Source organism: Carassius auratus, chromosome 43, assembly GCF_003368295.1.
Source record: "Carassius auratus strain Wakin chromosome 43, ASM336829v1, whole genome shotgun sequence".
NCBI classification, from domain to species: domain Eukaryota; kingdom Metazoa; phylum Chordata; class Actinopteri; order Cypriniformes; family Cyprinidae; genus Carassius; species Carassius auratus.
The window spans coordinates 19,773,453-19,793,980 of NC_039285.1; the positions used below are offsets into that span (position 1 = coordinate 19,773,453).

Genomic DNA, 20,528 nt, shown 5'->3' on the forward strand with positions numbered 1-20,528 from the left:
TAACACTACACAAATGTTACAATTCTTCAGATAATATCTGTTCTTTAGAAACAGATTTCCAGTGTTTTTCAATATCCACTGGACGCTTCGTATGAAAATAAACACGCTCATAAAAAATAAATAAAAAAAGGTTATAAGTACAAACAGTCCAGTTGTGATGAAGTTGCTTTTTTGGACCAGTTCAATAAACAGGATGTAAATTTAATCTGGATTACCTAATCTGATTCCAAAAACAAAGTACTCATAATTAGGGAATATTATATTTTATAATGTTCATTATTAAATGATTTATTTTTATGTATTACATACATATTATTCACCCAATGGCAGTAAATCATTCAGAATTTATTGATTCTTCCTAATTATGTTTTCTTTTAATTTTTAAAATAAATATAGCACCTCTCAAGCAATTATGTTTGAAACAAATAAGTATGCGTGTATATATGCGAATTGGGACCCAACAACTTTTATTTTGGTTCTGAACCGAGGAATCAATTGAACTGAGTAATACCTAACGATGTAACTTGAAGGAAAAACAAAAACAAAGGAATTCTCTTCTATTTCATATATTTGGTGTTTAACATATCTGTTGTGATGTATTTATTTAACCCTTACAAAAATACTAGAGTGGTACCATGGAACGATAATGGTATTACTAACACCATATAATATAAACTTCCACTACAAGGTAGTACGTTACCATATAACTTTTTTGAACATTTTTGCAGAGGAACTGTGGCAGAGATCCGGTAGAGGGAGCTTACTCAGAAAACGTACATAATGTGTTACAATATTGAAATAGCAACCGACGAAACAATCCGGAAATGTATGGTTTTATTATAAAATCATAACCTCGCTATCACTGAATTGTTGACAAACAGCAACACAAAAGACGGTCCTTTTCAAATTTCGGACGTTGCCCGTGACGTCGCGCCGAGCTTGCGCTGAGGTCATTTCCTGTTTGTGCTCCCGTTGAGTCGCTAGACGGAGGCCTATCCGCGATACTATCGCCACCGTAATATCGTTCACAGACCTGCAGGACGGCCACGGCGAGGTTATTAACAGCATTAAATGCGTCGAATAAGTGTTGAGGGATGAGTTTGGGCGACCGGGTTCGAGTTTTGGGCCACTGAGGGGCTGTTTGTGAGGATATTCCGGCGGCTGGGTGTTGTTATTTTTGGGGCAGCTGAGTGGTCATTGGCAGAGCTCAAAACACAGCAGCTCGCCAGAGGATTAAACACACATTTCACGTCTCTAAACACCCTTCATTTACTCCACTTACATGGGCTTCTGAAGATTTTTACATTTCAAGTAACCAACACATCGCAGGAGAGTAAAAGTGGAGGTAAGGGACTAAAACGTGCATCGATGATTGATGGCTAGCGTGATGTTTAGCCTAGCACGAGTCTCTATATTTAAATTGCACTTAAATGTTATGTTCTGTTGCGCTTTCGGATACATTACCAGATAAATCGGTTTATTAATATGTGTTTCTTAGGTTTACCTTACAGAAAAATCGCATCTCCCGTCATGTTTGTCAATCATTTTTTCTTTACAAATCTGTTTACTTAATAAAAGCACGCTTAAAGATGAATTTAAACCCATTTGGCGCTTTGCTGATCTCTCCCGCGGCGTCTTTGCTTGCGGATCTATTTTAAGTGCATCATTGTGTCTTGACGGGGTTCTCAGTCTGTTAAGTTAAGAAATAGTACAGCTAAATAAGTGGAAATAAGAGTATATTATCTATCAGGCCCTTTACGCGCTGTACAAATGCATGATACATGTGGATATATAGGGCGAACTCGCTGTGCATGCTTAATGATCGATCAAACTGGTGCCACTTTGTTTTCGGTTTTATCAATAGAGCTGGCATGCTGTTCCACGTGGAGTCCAGTGCTATTCTGTAGGCACGTTTAAAATATGGAGACTTTATTTAAGGTAAAAGTAGTCGGATGTTTGACAGTTATCAAATAAAGCATCTGTCGGGTTTGTGCATGTGTGTAAATGAGGCCTGAAGGTTATTGAGGTTGAGAGGGGTCAGATTCAGGACTTCTCAGTCTGGAATTATTCCACTCGCTACAGAAAGTGTGTAATCTTTAGTTAGTTGAAATGGTCAACGCCTGTGGACTTCAAAGTGCGCGTGTGTGTGTGAGAGAAAGAGTTGTTGAAAATGAGGAACAGGCAGACAGACCACTGACCGACTGATACACACGCACACTAGATGCACGAATATATGCCAGCGATAGAGTCGGTCAGTGTGTTTTTAATGCCATGTGTTAAGCAGTTGTGTTGTGGACTAGCAGGAGCATCACAAGGTGGGTATTTTACTTTTCAGGGATAATCCAGTGTTGTGCCCATGGTGATAGGACAACATGCCAGATCTGTGCCAGAGGCACTGCTATGCCAGGAAACTCCTCTGGAACAGACTGATCTTATACTCACTACACCCCCCCCCCCCACCACCACACAAACACACACAGACAGACAGAAAACAGCTTTTTTGTGCTGTTTGATAAGGCAAGATTATCGATTATTATTGTATAGGTTAAGTTATTTAAACAAACATTTAATACTGAATGTGAAACCCAGAAATGCATTTTGCTGTTTGTATTACATATTTGAAAGGTACTACTTTGAATCGTGTTTTTGGTTAAGGAGAGCTGTTATTATTTATTAAGAGATCACACTTATTGCATCAAATCAAGGTACAAAAAGAGTTTGAACTGGACTTTTTGGAATTTGGCAAACAAAAATCTTAACATTTTCTTAGAATTGTAAAAGTTTAAATATTCTATAACAAGCTAAAATGTGCTTCTTATATGAGAGCACTTTGCACTGACAGTAACTATTATTATCTTTAATATTTTACAGCTACTCAAGAAGATTTAACTAATACCCTGTTTTAAGGGTTTTTTTAATATAAATTTTTTGCACCAATATTAATATTATGACAGATACATTAAGCCGTTAATTATTTTGATGCTAAGGGCAGTAACAGATAAAAGGACAATATTTCAATAGTTCAACTCCTGTATGACTTTTTTTGCATAACACAAAAAATCAGCTGATGCATGTAGAAACTACGCTCACATTTTCTTCAAGTGGATGAAAATGTCTGTCCCCTAGTTATCAAGCGTTGCAGCCAAAGCTCGTGCTTTCTTATGTCTCTTCTGAAAACAGCAGGTGTCTTGTCTTGTTCGCTGTACAAAGTGGCATGTTTACCTGTGGCTCAGACTGGCTTTAGTGCAGTCTAATTGGCATCTCCATGGTGATGATAGAATAGTGTTGTCGCATTTCCTGTCAGAAATGGTTTAAAAACATATTGTGGTGAATGAGGCTCATCCTTGTCCCATGTTCATTAAGTGCATGTTATTCTCTCCACACGTATTGTGATAAAAAAAAACATAATTTGCATTATGTATATTATCAGAGTAAAATACCAAATTAACTACAAAATAAAAGTGGTTATTTTAGTCTTCCTTCCACCAGATAACTTTGGCACACACTTTATTTATCTAAGCTAAACACATCAATTAAACATGTTTGTAAATTCAAATTAAGTTCTGCAGACGTGAGGTTAATATGTTTATTGTTCACATAAGCCATTATATAATAACAGGTGATCAATGGTCCACTCATATACCACACACTGATTACGTTGTCTTCTTAAAGATGTCCAAGACAAAAAAAAAATTAACACCGCTTATATCCATCCATCCACCAGTATGGAGACCCTGCTCCTCCGTCAGCACTTTTATCCCACATGTAAAGAAACTTGTTTGTGAATAATGACTCAGCACTTTCAATTCATTCATTTGAAATTTTCCATAGAATGTCTAGCACTTACCTCTTTGTCATGATCTTTTCATTCATTTATTTCCTTCTTTGCCCAGTTTTAGCTTTATTGGATCGTGCATGGGAGTCTCTGTTTTATTCAGTAAGATGATAACAAGTGAAATTCAGCTGTCCCTCATCTGTTAAATGTAAAATTGAGGCTTGTCTGTTGCTGAGTGCTGAATGCTGCATTTGTCAAGTTTACATTACAAACATTTCTAAACTGATGGCACTCCTGCAGTTTGGTCAGGTGACCATTTGTGGAAAATGTTCATTTGTGTGCTGCAGTAACAATTAGGGATGCATCGATCCGATACTCAGGATCAGTATCGGCTCCGATACTGGCATTTTCTGCGGATCGGGTACCAGTCAGACGAGACCAATCCTAATCCGATACTGTGCGTGTACTATTGTGTTATTGTTAAGCCCCCAGCAGGCACAGAAACATTATAAATCACCAAAACGTTTTCAAGAACATATTAAAAGTGTTCTGAAGCTGTTCCATAGTTCCACGTGAGGTACAGATTAATATTAATAAAGTCTTTCAATTCAAGTTCACAAACTATTCTTTCCGCTGTGGCTGTCTATCATCCTCCATTCAGCAATCGAACTGCGTGTTGTGTTCTTTTACTACTGTCAAAATAAAGAAACTCTCTTCAAGAGCGCACAGTAACTGAGGTTTATAACTGTTCAAAGAATAGGCTCATTAAACTAACGCACAGATTTAATACACTACGTATCAATATCTCATCCCTTTGTACTAGTGATGTCCGGTTCGCGAACAAATAGTGTTCCTGTAGCTCAAGTGGTAGAACATTGCGTTAGCAAGCGCAAGGTTGGGGGTTCGAATCCAGGGGAACACGTGTTAGGAAAAATCTGCTAAATGCATTCATTTTAAAATTACATAAAAATTGTAATTTAATTTAAATTTAAATGTTCAAATCGTTTGATTTAACCGGTTCTTCTTGGTGAAACGGTTGAACCAGTTCACCAAATCGGACAGAATCGTTTGAACTGGTTCATGTCTCCAGTAAGCATTAATCAACAAATTGAGTACCCGTGATTTTTTTTTAGAGTATGTTTTGCTGCTGAATTATCCACTAACCTGGTTTATAATATTATTTTTTGATTACATATTTTTATTTTTCATTAAAATGAAGTTGTGTTTATGTAGTATATTGTGATTAACACAAAAGAGTGGTGATGAGGTCAACACAGAGAGTATAGAAATTCGACATTGATTTAAAAAAAATAAAGCCGCACTGGTATTCGATTGGATCGATATTGGTAGATACTCAAAATGTTCTGTATCAGATTGGTTCTGAAAAAATGTTATCGTTGCATCTCTAGTAATAATAATAAATTCACATGCAGAATGCTTTAATTAAAGGAATCATTCACCCAAATTGAAAATTCTAATTTATTCACCCTGTTCCAAACCATATATTTTTCTTCAGTCTGTTGAACACACACTCAAAAAAATATCATGAAAAACGTCTTTTTGCCATACATCGAAATCAGTGGGCGTCTAATATATTGGCATTGTTCTTGTTTTGTTCACAAACACTGTTTGCTAAAAATAAGCAACAGAAATGTAAACCTCCTTAGTCTTTGGTGCCTTCTGTGTTATACTTTATTGTGGTTAACAATGGTTTATTTGCATGATCCCAGGTGAGTTTGGCTGTGTGATACTGAACATCTGCCTGACCTGAGACTCCACGCTCCCCCTCCCCAAACCTCCCTGCCACCCTGCCCTACGCCCCACACACCCCTAACCCAGCATGAACGAGGTCAGCATCGTCAGAGAGGGCTGGCTCCACAAGAGAGGTGAGATTGCTTACTCACCCATTCCTTGCAACTGTTTATCATACTTTTATATCATAAACACTGAGTTGTTGTCTTCCTTTTCACTGCCTTTTTGATTTATCCCAACTTTCTTCCTTCTGCCATTTACTTCCTTGTATCTCTTCCTCTTCCTGTCTGCAGGTGAATACATTAAGACATGGAGGCCCCGATATTTCATCCTAAAGAGTGATGGCTCTTTCATTGGCTACAAAGAGAAGCCAGAGACGTCAGACCACAATCAGCCGCCTCTCAATAACTTCTCTGTTGCAGGTCTGCCACATTTCACTGTATCTCTCCACACTAACCAGATTGTGTTTAGTATTCTAATATACAGGTTCCCTGTAGTTAGTTTAGTTTTTGAGCTATGGGCTATTCTTAAGGCAAGGGATGCATCATAAGGATAATTGCACCAAATAGGAAATTGCACAATATCAACAAGGTTTTTTTAATTATAATTTTTTTATATACATTGTTTTATATCTGGCAACATTGAATCTTACATTGTTTCAGCTAATTTAAGAGATTTGAAGGATCACTTTTCCCATCACCTAGCACCCAAAGCAGTGCTCGCAAAATTGCTAGCCTTATATCCCTGGGCTATTGTGTTATCCACTCGGGCTACCAAAATGTATCTCTGCCCTGATATCCACTATCTTGAATAGTGATGTAAAATTCCTAACATGATATACGTTGTTCACTCACTTGTAGGGGTAAAATGGATCATAGTTGTTTGCACTTATTTCGAAGTCTTGGTGATTTAAACATTCAAGCGTTTTAAAACATGCGTGAACATTCAAAGCTAGCACGCTGGTTTTTGTGTGTACTCACTCAAAGCACGCACGTTTTTCAGACAATGCAATACACAGAATTGATTAATTTTCACTTCTCTTTGCTTCTGAATGAACACATACACACACAGATTCTAAAATCACAGAGCTAAAATCAGACCATTCTGTTTTTGCTTACAATTTTGGAATTATACAATCCAAACAACATGTATTTAGCATTTTTTTTGGATAGTAATTCAAATGCAGTGGTTGCCTCTGATTTTAAATAGAGCACAGGCAAAGCCTTTTGGTTTAGATTTCCTTTAGTTGTATAACTTGATTTAGGATTCGTTTTAAAATTTCAAGTTATTTTTATTATTTAACATTTCATTTCACAAAGAAATATGCAGAATTTTGTCTGAGAAAAATTAAAAGGGACACCTTTTCATTTGTAATTTGTTTTATATCTCATTTTGTAAAAAAAAAAAACAATAAATAAATTGTAAGAAAATTGCATTGTGTAATCTGTATCGTGAATTTTATCGCATTGTAAGTTTAGTGAATCGTTAAATCCCTAACAGTGATGCCCGGGTCAGTGTATAAACATCCTGCAACCGACCAACGTTTTCAACTAACCCGCCCGCAACTCGGACCGCAAAATTTTTTTATATTGTACCCGACCCACTTCCTGACCCGCATTTTTTTAAGTAGTAAATGCTCATCGTAGCATCATTGGGGCCATAGTCATAGGAACTAAGCAAATCAAAATAATAAAAAAACCTTAATATATTTACATTTTGTCAAGAATTATATATAAAAAAAATCGTCAATAAACTCATAATTTGTAATTATAATTTATTTATTTTTTTCATGTTTCTGTAACTTCAGCAGACAGTGAGGTTCGTTTTTTTTTCCGATCAGAGCTCGTGAGCGGAGAGCACATTTCTGAATATTCCGCTCCACTCACTCATTCCGTGGAGTCGGATAATAAGCGTTATGACCGCAAGCAAAGAACCGGTTAAAGTAATGATTATGAATGTCTAAATTAGCAAGGAGACATTTAATTGTTTAGCAATAAACTGGTATTTTCTGTGTCACTGCAAAGATGAAGTTGACGATGCGGAAAAATGCCCATTTCATATGGATTACATAATCAGAGAGTAGCCTATTTATAATGGTTTGAATATTTTAGTTTAAAAGTAGACATTTCAAGCTTTCTGTAATATATAGCCTATATTTCTCAAATCTGTGAGGCACAAGCTGAGTTTCGGCGGCCTCCAGTTCACATGCAATGTAAGTGATCGTGCTGGCGCATCATTAAATTGTCTGCTATTTATTTGCTTATCAAATACGGGCAATTGATTGATAAAACACTGATCAAAATTAAGATACAATTAATACAAAATGAAAATCTTTAAAAAAGTTTTCTATAAAACAAAAATTAATGAAGTCGTCAAATTCATGTTTTACCAAAAACAGCGCCGTTGCTCCCCAGTCTTCACCTTTTCTCTCGCCGCCTCCATCTCTTCCTGCAAACTGAGCTTGTGTGTCATCTTCACGCCAGTTATTCAGCCAATAAAGTGTAGGCCCATGTATTTCAAAATTGTCTAGTACTATACAAAGGTTTAATTGGCATCTTTATTTTAAAACGACCCAACCGACGGTGACCCAAATATTATTAAAAATATTTTTAGATGACTTGACCACAGGCACCGCTCATTTTGGATCAACCTGCGCATCACTGATCCCTATATGCTACTAGTTTTGGCTGATCATGGTGATTTGTCCACAGTAAAGTTCAGCCGATGTCCTTTTTTATTTTGGGCTAGTTAAATTAATTTTGGGTTACCAAAACCTGAAGAATGCCTGCCCGAAGGGCTACTAGGGATTTTGACATTTTGCGAAAGTGGTAGTGGTAAATTATGTAAAATCTGTTTGTCTGACCAGTAGAAAATAAATCCGTGTTTAAGAAAACCTCTTGATAAGTGTTTTTAATTTTTCAAAAGTTTCCCGGAAATTACACACTTAATGTTTAAATACAAATTAATGTACAATATGTAATTTTCCGCTGCTAGGCATGTATTTTAAACAAAGAGACAAATCCATATTTTGATGAGTCTGTGACTGAGTGTGGAATTGTGGTCTTCATCCCCGCAGCCGATGCAATTTGATGGGACTCGGCTGGAAATCACGTTGACATATGAGCTAATGATTTATTAAAGTAGTAGAATGAAGCAGGGTGAGACTGAAAGCCATCAAAGCGAAATGAGGTCACTGAACGAACGTGACGCACAGCTCGAAAGCAGCGGCGTTTTTATTTTGACTGCTTCCGCTCTTTCTGTTTGTGCGTATGTGGGGGGGAAAAAGCAGCATTGTTTTATCATAGTATATACATTTGAAAGTTCAGTTATAATGCTACTCTGTGTTATCGTAACTGGTCTGTTAAAACTCACAACATATTAAAGCGTCTTTGTTGTTTCCATATTTTCTACAAAACTAGAAATCGAGAGGTTATGACGTCATTGGCAGGCGACAGTGACAATATAGGCACGGGCCGTGACACTAGTTAAAATTGATCATTTCTCTGGATTATGCATTCTTAGAAACATTTGAGACAATGTAAGCAAAATATATAACACTGTTCTAGTGGTTTTGGGAAATTTTAATAAAAAAATCTTACATAGAGTCTTCGTGTTTGCCAGAGTACAAAAAAAAACACTCATCAAAGTGCAAAATGAGCAAAAACAAAAGAATTTGACAAGAGGTTGTGTGTATGTGTTTTTCTATCAATGTTGGATGTTCTTGTTTGTTTAAATCTCCTAAACCTAGATTACTAGCATATTCGGTCAAGAATCATCTTCGATTAAGAAAGCCAAGAGGTCATTAAATAGCAGATGACTCAATATATTTAGTTTAGAAACTTTTGACATTCAACAAATTTAAATCCAAAATATAACTTTTCAAAACTTTAATATCCTTCACAGAGTGTCAGCTGATGAAGACTGAACGGCCTCGGCCAAACACATTTGTCATCCGCTGCTTGCAGTGGACCACTGTTATTGAGCGCACCTTCCATGTGGACAGCAATGCTGAAAGGTGAGGAGATGAGATGGAGGGTCCTGCTGCAATCAGTGTCTTTGTTGTAAATGAATGAGTGGTAGCGAGAGCGCTTAAGAAACAGATGCTGAATGGTATTTACTGGAAAAGCAGATTTAGATGTATTAATCAGATTTTTGCCAACCAAAACAGGTTATTACTCACTGCCTGTTGCTTAAATTGAATCGTAAGGGAGTTGAAAAACATTTCAGTGGAAACAGGAATTGTGTTAAGGTCATTGTGACTAAAGAGCCCAATTCTTTCAAAGGATGGCAATCACGTACATGTGACCAGTGTAAGAACCTAGAAAATAACAAGAGGAACCAAAACTTCTTAAATGTTTTTTCATTTTTTTTTCATTTAATGAATTCGATTTTATTTTGATGTCAATAAAGAGAGGAGTGGATACGTGCAATTCAGGATGTTGCCAATGGGCTCAAGTCCCGGGAAGAGGAAGAGCCAATGGACATCAACTTTGGCTCCCCTGGAGACAACAGCTTGGAGGGGATGGAGGCTGCCATTGCAAAGTCTCGCACCAAAGTGGTAAGTGCCTTAACTCAAGGTGTAGCCATGTTCTGGTTGTTTGGGCATCGTTTCACTTCTCCAGGAGAAACAAACTCAGTTGTCCATTTTCTCAAAGAACCAGTTTCCTACACCGCTGTTTCAATGGCTGCGTTTACACTTGGCATTAACATGCAACTAGGGCTGGGCGATATATCTAACAGTATGATCATGTGCATCTAGTCAGTTAATCTGATTCCGCCTTCGATAATGAACGTGATATTGCGTAGCTTGTAAGTGATCTACGGCTCGGTCTATTCAATGCCGCACCATTTGAAAGCAGGTGATGGCGATTTAGTGATAATCACGGAACCAGATTTACTAACTATATGCCCATGATCATATAGTTAGATATATCGCCCAGCCCTACATGCAACCTGTATCCGGATGTTGTCCAACTACACATTGAAAAGACAAGTGTAAATGCACTACTGATCTGATTGTTGTCCAATCAGCATGTCCAGGTCCAGAGGTAGTCGGAGACACATTGTGATCAGATCTCAGTGTAATCTAAATAAAATCCAGCCATCGTGTCAGCATTCACAGGTCGACATCATGCAAAACGCCGTGCCCTCTCGAGTGAACTATCAGGAAAAAAAGACAGAGAACACACATGTGGAGACCAGTGAGACTCCTACACTTATCTTTGAATTCTAAAATGTCCCGCATCTGAAAATGCTTTTCAAAAGAAAACCCCCCTCTTTAGGTTGACTGCACCGGGCTATTCTCTGCAGATTATATTGCACGGGAAATACAGATCCAATCGGTTATCCAGATAGAAAAGTCAGTTGATGTTGCCAAGTATAAACCATGGACTGTAAAAAAGATGGAAGACACACCATCATTCACTTCCATTGAATAAAAGTGAAGCCGCCATTGTCCCAATAGGGGGCGGCCATATTGCGCTGATTTGGAAATAGATTTTGCACAGTAGAGAGCAAAATGAAGCAGTGTCCTGCCTACACTTTTGGAGTCGGGGCTTGTGTTAAAATAAGGTAAATACAACTCCAGTCTCTTCTTGAAGATCAGGGAAGCTGTCAATTAGGATGTCACACTCCTGTTTTTATAGCATCACATAACTAACTAAAACCAAACTTATTTTAAAAATGAACACCCTAACTTACATCAGTGTGAATAAAATCTAAATCAAATGACATAAACCATTCTTGAAAACAAAATATTGTCAGTGAAATTTAATTTAGTTTGTATCACGTCCCATTAGATAACATGGGGAGGGCATAGTTTATAAGGTTGGCTTCACGTTTGAGGACTAACTGTGGGCACACTTGTTCTGATTGATTGAGGATCTGATCTGTTTGATCGGATCACGGTGATCACATGTTAATGCCAAGTGTAAACACAGCCACTGTCAAGTTTCTCGTATCACCTTGCTCGCTCTATCTTCATTTAATATCCAGTTATTTTAAGGAATTAACCCAAAAATCAAAATTTTACTCATCCTCAGTGCCATTCAAGATGTAGATAAGTTGGTTTGTTCATTTGATCAGATTTGCTTAGCATTATAGTCCAATAAATTCTCTACTGTGAATGGATGCAGCAAGAATGAGTTTAACAGTTGTGAGAAACAGTTGTTTAAAACAACACCGTAATCCACGTCATTGACACGACTCTAGTTCGTCAGTTAACTGCATGTTTGTAAGAAGCAAATCTATTATTAAGGTGTATTAAATTTAAACTTGTTTCTGGCCAAAATTTGAGTCCATAATAACACTTCCTCCAGAGAAGTCGTCCATCCCCTGATGTTCTCTCACATCAGAATCCACCAACATAAAGTTGAGAACTCTTGAACTGTAGAAAGTTTTCTGTACTGGAGAAAGCAATTTTATGGGTAGAGGACTTGTATTTTAGTTTGAAGTTAAAAACTTCTTGTTGATGGTCTTGTTTATTACAAACATAGGTTTTTACTTCACAGGATGTTAATTAATGGACTGGAATAATGTGGATTACTGTAAAAAACAAGATCACTTAGAATCAGCTTGTCAAAATAGTCCTGTTCAGCATTATATGAGACTCTTCCACTCTGCTATGGGGTCCTGATCACCCTGCCATGGTTTATTTTGTGATAATGACACGCTTGGCTGTTCGTTATCCATTACTTGGCATAACTATAGGTTTTATTTACATAATTTTAAAAGTTGAGATTTTTATGACTGAGCAGATTTAATTCTAATACAAAAAATGTCATGACTCATTTTTGTTCTTCTTTAGACAATGAGTGACTTCGACTACTTAAAGCTGCTGGGCAAAGGCACATTTGGAAAGGTGATTCTAGTAAGGGAAAAGGCTACTGGCATGTACTATGCCATGAAGATCCTACGCAAAGAGGTCATCATTGCTAAGGTGGGCAGCACACAAATCAGAAATGTAAAATGCTCCAGAATGACTTGTGTGAGACTAATGACACAGTGTTGTGTCCTTTTTCAGGACGAGGTTGCACACACAGTCACAGAAAGCAGAGTGTTGCAGAACACACGGCATCCGTTCCTCACAGTACGTCCAGCTCCATCAGGGTTTTTGTTGTTGTTGTTGTTGTTGCACAATTATCTTGGTTCTAGAGTTGTAGTTCACATTGTTTTCAATCTCTCCACAGACACTAAAATACGCCTTCCAGACACGAGATCGATTGTGTTTTGTCATGGAGTACGCAAACGGGGGCGAGGTTCGTCACATCTTGTCGCTCCTTACAAAAACAAACTAGGAAATCCTTCACATTCTGTCTCTTTTAAAATTATGTTTTGTCTCGTTTTTACGTGTTTCCAGCTGTTCTTCCACTTGTCTCGAGAGCGCGTGTTTACGGAAGATAGAGCTCGCTTCTATGGGGCTGAAATTGTTTCAGCGTTGGAATATCTGCACTCTAAAGATGTCGTCTACAGGGACCTAAAGGTTTTCTGTGTTTAATGCTCTATGTAATCATTGTGAAAATACTTAGAATTGTTTTTGAAAATTGTGTCATAGACCACAAAGACATGAAGTCTGTGTTCCTTTTTTCCACAAATGGCAAAACACGATTTCCTAATTCTGTTTGAATTGCATTTGTCTCTGCAGCTGGAGAATCTAATGCTGGACAAAGACGGTCATATTAAAATCACAGACTTTGGCCTGTGTAAAGAGGGCATTACTAACGAGGCCACCATGAAGACATTCTGTGGGACCCCAGAGTACCTTGCTCCTGAGGTACTCCCTACTCACTCCATGAATGTTTTTTTTTTTTTTTCAATCAATTTTTGGATTATAGTTTAATAGATTACATGTGGAAAACCCTGTGAATCAGGCCCAACTCTAATTTTCAAATTTTCTGATCTATTGTTATGAAATCCCACACTGTTTTAAAGCAGGAAATCATCTTGTTGTTTGTGTGTTTTAAATGTCATCACATTGAAAGGAGAGCAGAAGCTACAAAACATCGCAATATTACACAATAGTACTAGATGTCAAGAAGCACTATATGAAGGTTTAAGAATATTTAAAAATAAAAAAGCAAGTCCTATGACGCAGAAAGAATACAGACAAAGCCTTGAAACAATTTTCTGTTATGTTTGTTGTGGCTTGTAGACCCAGAAGTAAACGCCCACTGGTACGATTAGCTAAAAGTTGTGTATGTTTGACAGTCTACATCCTTCACAGATGGATTTAGGTTTAAAACATATAAATACTCAGTACATATCAAACAATCTGAAATGAAAGACAAAGTAATTTTCATTTTATGCAGAGGCGGTGTTTAGCCACACTATTGGGTCATAAAGTGGTACATTCAACAACCTGTCGTTTTAGCAGAATGGCTTCAATATAAGCAGTTTTTTTTTTTTATGAGAAAGTTTTGAGTTCTGAAAATTACTGGGTGTTTTTATAGTACGATGACCTCTTACATGTCACAAGATCAAGGGAATTTAGATTTCTCAGTTCATGACCTCTTTAATAAGATTTAGCTTGATTGTTCTTTTGGCCAAAAGGAAAAAGATGCTTTGTAAACCAAAAATATCACTCCATTATTGTTTGCACAAAGAAGGTTATTTGTGCATTCCTTGTGTTTATATTGTCCACATTTAGTGAATGTTGTTCCATAAATAAATAAATATATATATATATATATATATATATATATAAAATCTAAAGTATTCAGTAGTGTTTAACACAGTAATTTAATGCTGGTTATTGTAACAAGTTCAACATTTATAACTAATTCCAAATAAGGTTGGGGCACCATTGGGATACATGGGGGTACACTATAAGTTGAACCTGGTTATTCACCCCTCCCCCCCCTTCCCACACAGATTCATTTAATGTACTTGTCACTCAGAAATACACCGCATTATTAAAGTACAGTTGTTTACTAAAACAGCTGCAGAACTTTGATAAACCTTCCCAATATTAAAGAATGTCTTGTTTGAGCTTCTTGTTTTCTCTTGCTTTATTGCCATCTTTAAATGTTCCACTTCATTTTCATCTTCTCCACGTTCTTCGATTGTAGGTATTAGAAGACAATGATTACGGCCGTGCGGTGGATTGGTGGGGTCTGGGAGTGGTCATGTATGAAATGATGTGTGGTCGGCTGCCGTTCTATAACCAGGACCACGAACGTCTGTTTGAGCTCATTTTAATGGAGGAGATCCGCTTCCCTAGAAACCTCTCGCCCGAGGCAAAGGCCTTGCTGGCCGGCCTGCTCAAGAAAGACCCCAAACAGAGGTAAGACGAGCATCTGTTTCTACTGTTGTTATGACGGGGGGTCTTGTGTATGGTTTTATTAATGTGAATGTGGTGTTTTTAAGGCTTGGAGGAGGTCCTGAGGATGCCAAAGAAGTGATGACACACAAGTTCTTCAGTTCCATGAACTGGCAAGATGTCCTTCAAAAGAAGGTGAGAGTTTAAGTCAGTGGGAACTGATTCATGAGATATAATCATCACACGTATTAGAGAATATACACTATTAATGTCTTGGACAGATGCTCTCAAATATCGTTTGCATTCATGTTTCAATATTGTTTCTGCATGATTGATGCAGTGTGCTCGGAAGACATATACCCTCAAACACATGTTTATTTTTTACTTCTTTAGACATTTAACAGTGAACAGTCATTTATGCTGATCTCTTTGTGTGCTTTTATGCAGCTTATCCCACCCTTCAAGCCGCAAGTGACCTCAGAGACAGACACACGCTACTTTGACGACGAGTTCACTGCACAGACCATTACTGTCACACCACCTGACCAATGTGAGTACCTCAGTTCTTCTGCTTGTGAGGTGTGTGTCTGAGAAAATGATTAACAAGTCATTTTGTGGAAAATTACAGCAAATGTAGCCCTCATAACTGTTCCAAATAAGTAGCACAAGTATGAGTTGCACTGGATCAAAAATGCATTAAGAGCATTGGTGTAAAAGTCACATGATGCTGTTATTATATGTACCTACGGTTTCACAGGTGAGGCTTAAGGCTAGTCCCAGACTAAAATGCATGTTTGATTTGTCTCAACTGAAAATAGCTGGGCGCTATGTCAAAAATATCATATCGATAATCACCTTAACCCTTTCGCACATGAGTTTAAAATATTCTAGCTGAGCCACCGGCATGAGTTTCTTTAGAATGTACCACCTTATTGTTTCCATGGCGACGCATCATGCTTGTCATGTGACACAACACAGCTACTATAGATCTTTGACACATGTTTTGTTCACAATATTCACAAACGTGCTAGTGTTACTGTTCCTGTGGCTCAGTGGTAGAGCATTGCGTTAGCAGCACAAAAGGTTGTGGGTTCGATTCCCAGGGAGCACGTTAGGTAAAGAATTTTAGCATGAATGCACTGTAAGTCGCTTTGGATAACAGCATCTGCTAAATGCATGAATGTAATTTAATTTTTTATTGAATTTAGTTGATCTATACCGGGTGATGGGCGCCGCCATGTTAGTTCACGCTAAATCCGAATTTGGGATTTACAACACGCAAATTCATCCTCTCATCCTGAAACACTTTGAAGTAGGTCTTCGGTAAACTCAGAGAAGAGCAGAGTAAACTTTATCGTCTACATACAAAATCTGTATATGATATCAATAAAAACATGAAGTCAGATTATATTTGTATGGCTCATTGCCGTTTCCATAGACATCAGCGTGTATTTTACAAACTGTAAATGTATGGTTTTGCTTGTACTTACCTGTATTTAAATATCTGAAACCTAAAGTAAGCATTATATGGTTTAAAACTAAATATTGGTGATGATATGACAAATGCTCAGCGCGTCTGACCTGGCTCTGCGCCAGCCAAAGTAGGAAAGAGATTCAAATTCAGCAGTTGATGACGTGATGCTCTGAAAGTTCTAATCACACTGGTGTGATCATACACTACAGGGATCAGCCAAAACTGATCACACCGGTGTGATCGTACGCATTAAAGGGTTAAAAATTCATATCATCTACCTAAGCCCCATCTCCACCACACCCGGCCCCGCCGAGACAACAACGCACCATAAACACACATGTTCAGTTTGGACTTAACTATTGCCACAAAGTTTGGTCTAACTTTTCTCAGGGAGTAGGGAGTAATGAACACTGTGTAGGGACCATGTCAGTCGGAACACAGTTTTGTTTCTCAAGTCTTTATATTCTTAAAACATAACCAATTGTATTCATGTGATATTTTGATATAATCCTGTTTACTTGTCCATACAGATGTGTAAAAATGCAGATATAAAGCCGAAATGATTTTTTTTTTAAGAAATTTGAAATCATTTGACAATGGATTTAAAAATACATGTGTAAACCTACTTTAGATGACAAGGTATTTTCCACAAATAAATATTTAATAAAAAATATCATAAAAAAAGTAAACACTCTAATCAATGGGGTCTCGGTATCCTGCGAAGTTTGTGTGTACTGGGAATAATATTTTTCAACTAAACATTAAACCTAAAACATTTTACAGCATGCATTGAAAATTACACTAATATGGCAGCGGGGAAATGCATAAAGCGTAGCATAATTTGAAATCACGAGTTTGAAGCACTATCCACAGAATTAGTAAATAGTTTTATACCTTTTACAGACTTAAAACAAACGATAAATGAATACATCAGAAATAAATGGCAATCAGAATGGGATCAATGTCTAAATAATAAGTTGCATGAAATAAATCCTGATGTGAAGAAAAAACTTAGACTCTGTTTTGAGAATCGTTGGAATCAAGTCATCTATACAAGATGCAGAATAGGACATTCAAAAATTATACAAATTTTTACTCTTAGGAGAAAATCCTCCAAAATGTTCATTTTGTCAGAATTCATTGTCCACATATCCTTCTAGATTGTATTACATCTGCCCCTGTGAGAAACCTTTTTTATTCCGTTGATACTTTTGGAAAAAATTTTAATCAAGTGAATCCAAACATGGTCCTAAGATTTCTAGAGGAAATAAATGTTAAACATCTTTTATAGTCTTCCTTTGATTGATTGTACTTTATTCTCGCCATGAATATAGCTTTAGAAGCTGGTATGGCGTTTAAAAGAAAAGAAAGAAAGAAAGAAATCACGAGTTTATATTTCAAAGCAGGGGTCACCAAACTCTGTCCTGGAGGGCCGATGTCTTGCAGAGTTTAGTTCCAACTTGCCTCAACACCCCTGCCTGAGAGTGTCCGGTATAGTGAGACCTTGGTTAGCTGGTTCAGGTGTGTTTGATTGGGGTTGGAGTTAAACTCTGCAGGACACCGTGCCCTCCAGGACTGAGTTTAATGATGCCTGGTTTAAAGCATTCAATTCACACGGACTGAGAACACTTGATCATGCTGGGTACACATAAACACTTCACAATCTCATAGCTGGATTCAATTAAGTTTGCAAGGTTTGTGAAATGCTCATTAATCATTCGAAGATTTGTTTAAATTATATAAATGCGTATTTGCTTAATGCTGACCTCAATATATATCATATATCGGCCAACCACTAATAATGATTACAATGCAGTGGTTGAATCTAATGTCTATTTAGTTTTGTTATTTACATTATATTTAAATTTGGTTATTTAGCCGATGCTTTTATCCAAAGCGACTTACAATTGAGGACAATAGAAGGAATCAAAACCAACGAAAGAGCAATAAATATGCAAGTGCTATATTATAATAGTGTTGAATCTGTTTGAGTTAATCTGCAGGTTTAAATTAGGGATCCTGTTTACTTTGTCAGCGCACATTACTAGTCTTGTGGTGAACAATTAATCTTCCGAAGTTAATCAAAACGAATATTTCTGTCTTTAATCTCCCGTGAAAATAATCTTAACGTTTGGAATCACATTATATCGCAATAATCGATATCATGCAATACTGACTTTAACTCGCAACCACGTTATCTCGAAATTCTGACTTTATTTCTCCAAATTGAGTATTTTTCTCACAAGTCTGACTTTTTATAGCTCGCAATTGCTGATGATGCTTTGTTCTTGGTCTCTGTTGCTTGCAGATGACAGTCTTGATGCCGAGGGTCCAGATACACGCACACACTTCTCGCAGTTCTCCTACTCAGCCAGTGTGCGGGAGTGACCCCCCCTTCCCACTCTCTCACCCTTACCAGCAAACCGGACGCCCCTCACATACACCAACGCAAACTCATACAAGGACATGTGCACCAGCAACCCAAGCCTACTGAGGAGTGGGTTCTAGGCAGGAGTACGGCATCTGTGAACTATCCTGAACAGGTGGGACCCTCTGGTCAGTCCTGGTTTCTGATTGGCCTTTCATCCAGCCAATCGTAGCCTGACACTACACACTGCAACACAATCCATCCATCACTGAATAAATCTCAACCAATAAGGTACCACCGAGAACACCGCTCAGGACCAGCAGGTTTCAAGACACGCACTCACACTCAAAACACTGGACTACGGGACTAAAGCCTCTTGTAAACACAGATATCGAACACGCTCTAAATCATCTTGTGGGGACTAGAGAAATCAAACTATTTGGACTTATTTCCCACTGATTGTTACAGTTTTAAAGCCATATTTCTGCAATTGTACAAGTGCTCTTTCTGGAACTAGCTGTTACCAATAGTGTTTATACAGCGGGAGGACTGATGATGGGGTCACACAGAAAGGAATAGTGCCGTTTCTCTGCCTGGGTAGCATACCGAATGCTGTGCACGTGTGTGTGCATCGACGGATGTCTCGACTCAGTCTACATCTTCAACTGTGTGTCTTTTTGTTTCAATTTTGTACATGGGCATAAAGGAGCAGAACGGGGTGGGATTGCTAGGGGGTTGGAGACTCACACACTATAGATGTTTGTGCTTTAAAGGGAAGAGAGAGAGGAAGACGGCTCTAGCGTGTTGTTCAATGGTTTCCTCCACAAACAGGAACCTTGAAACTGGCTTCATGTAGAAGCCTTTTTCCAGTCTTCATTTGAAGCCCCAGAGGCTTGTTGTTCCAAGGTTACTGTATCATAGAAACTGTCCATCATGTTGTTTTCATGCTCTCGAAAGTTTTGCAGGCAACAACTGTTAAAAAAAAAAAAAAAAAAAGGATTTGAATGTCCTGTTATTTCATCAGCATGACCGACTGGTAAAAGTAGCAAGCAGTGGAAACACGTACCTGCGTGCTCAGCCATTGTTGTCGCAGCCTTCACCCTTCTTTTCATTCTTTTTTTTATTATTAGTGTAGTCAGAAAAAAAATGGTTAGGATGTTTGAGATAAAAAAATGTTCAACTTCATCTCCAGATGTGTAACGTAGGTGTGCTTCTCCAGACAGAAGCTGTCAGACACACCGCTTAGATGTGTGAGGTGTTTTTGTTCTTTTGCCATTTTAAAGATGCTTCATGTGTAAGGAACATCAAACTGTTTCGTTTTTTGTTTTATTCCTTATTTTATTTGGATCATTTTTTTTTTTCTTCATTCGCCCACTCCCTGAAATTAAATTGTCTTGATAAAATATATATATAAAAATATATATTACAATAGTAGAGTTTTTTTGTTTCTTTCTTTTGTCCATTTTTCCATTTGTGTGAATGTGTAGTTGATTTGTGCGTGTGTGGGTGTGTAGTCACAGTATACACTCACCTAAAGGATTATTAGGAAAACCAACAATTTCTCATTAATGCAATCATCTAATCAACCAATCACATGGCAGTTGCTTCGATGCATTTAGGGGTGTGGTCCTGGTCAAGACAATCTCCTGAACTCCAAACTGGATGTCAGAATGGGAAAGAAAGGTGATTTAAGCAATTTTGAGCGTGGCATGGTTGTTTATTTCACAATCTGCTAGGTTACTGGGATTTTCACACACAACCATTTCTAAGGTTTACAAAGAATGGTGTGAAAAGAGAAAAACATCCAGTATGTGGCAGTCCTGTGGGTGAAAATGCCTTGTTGATGCTAGAGGTCAGAGGAGAATGGGCCGACTGATTCAAGCTGATAGGAGAGCAACTTTGA

The 20,528-nt window shown here is 37.7% G+C and overlaps 1 protein-coding gene across 1 annotated transcript; it reads left to right on the top strand.

Moving 5' to 3' along the window:
* Nucleotides 1-937: 937 nt before the first annotated feature.
* LOC113061850 (RAC-beta serine/threonine-protein kinase) lies at nt 938-20,056 on the top strand. Its single transcript, XM_026231319.1, has 14 exons — nt 938-1,345; nt 5,506-5,661; nt 5,821-5,949; nt 9,431-9,542; nt 9,938-10,085; nt 12,333-12,464; nt 12,549-12,614; nt 12,715-12,783; nt 12,885-13,007; nt 13,170-13,298; nt 14,593-14,807; nt 14,891-14,978; nt 15,231-15,333; nt 18,566-20,056. Exons 2-14 carry the CDS (start codon nt 5,616-5,618, stop codon nt 18,643-18,645), a joined length of 1,440 nt encoding a protein of 479 aa, XP_026087104.1. The 5' UTR covers nt 938-1,345; nt 5,506-5,615; the 3' UTR covers nt 18,646-20,056.
* Nucleotides 20,057-20,528: the final 472 nt, after the last annotated feature.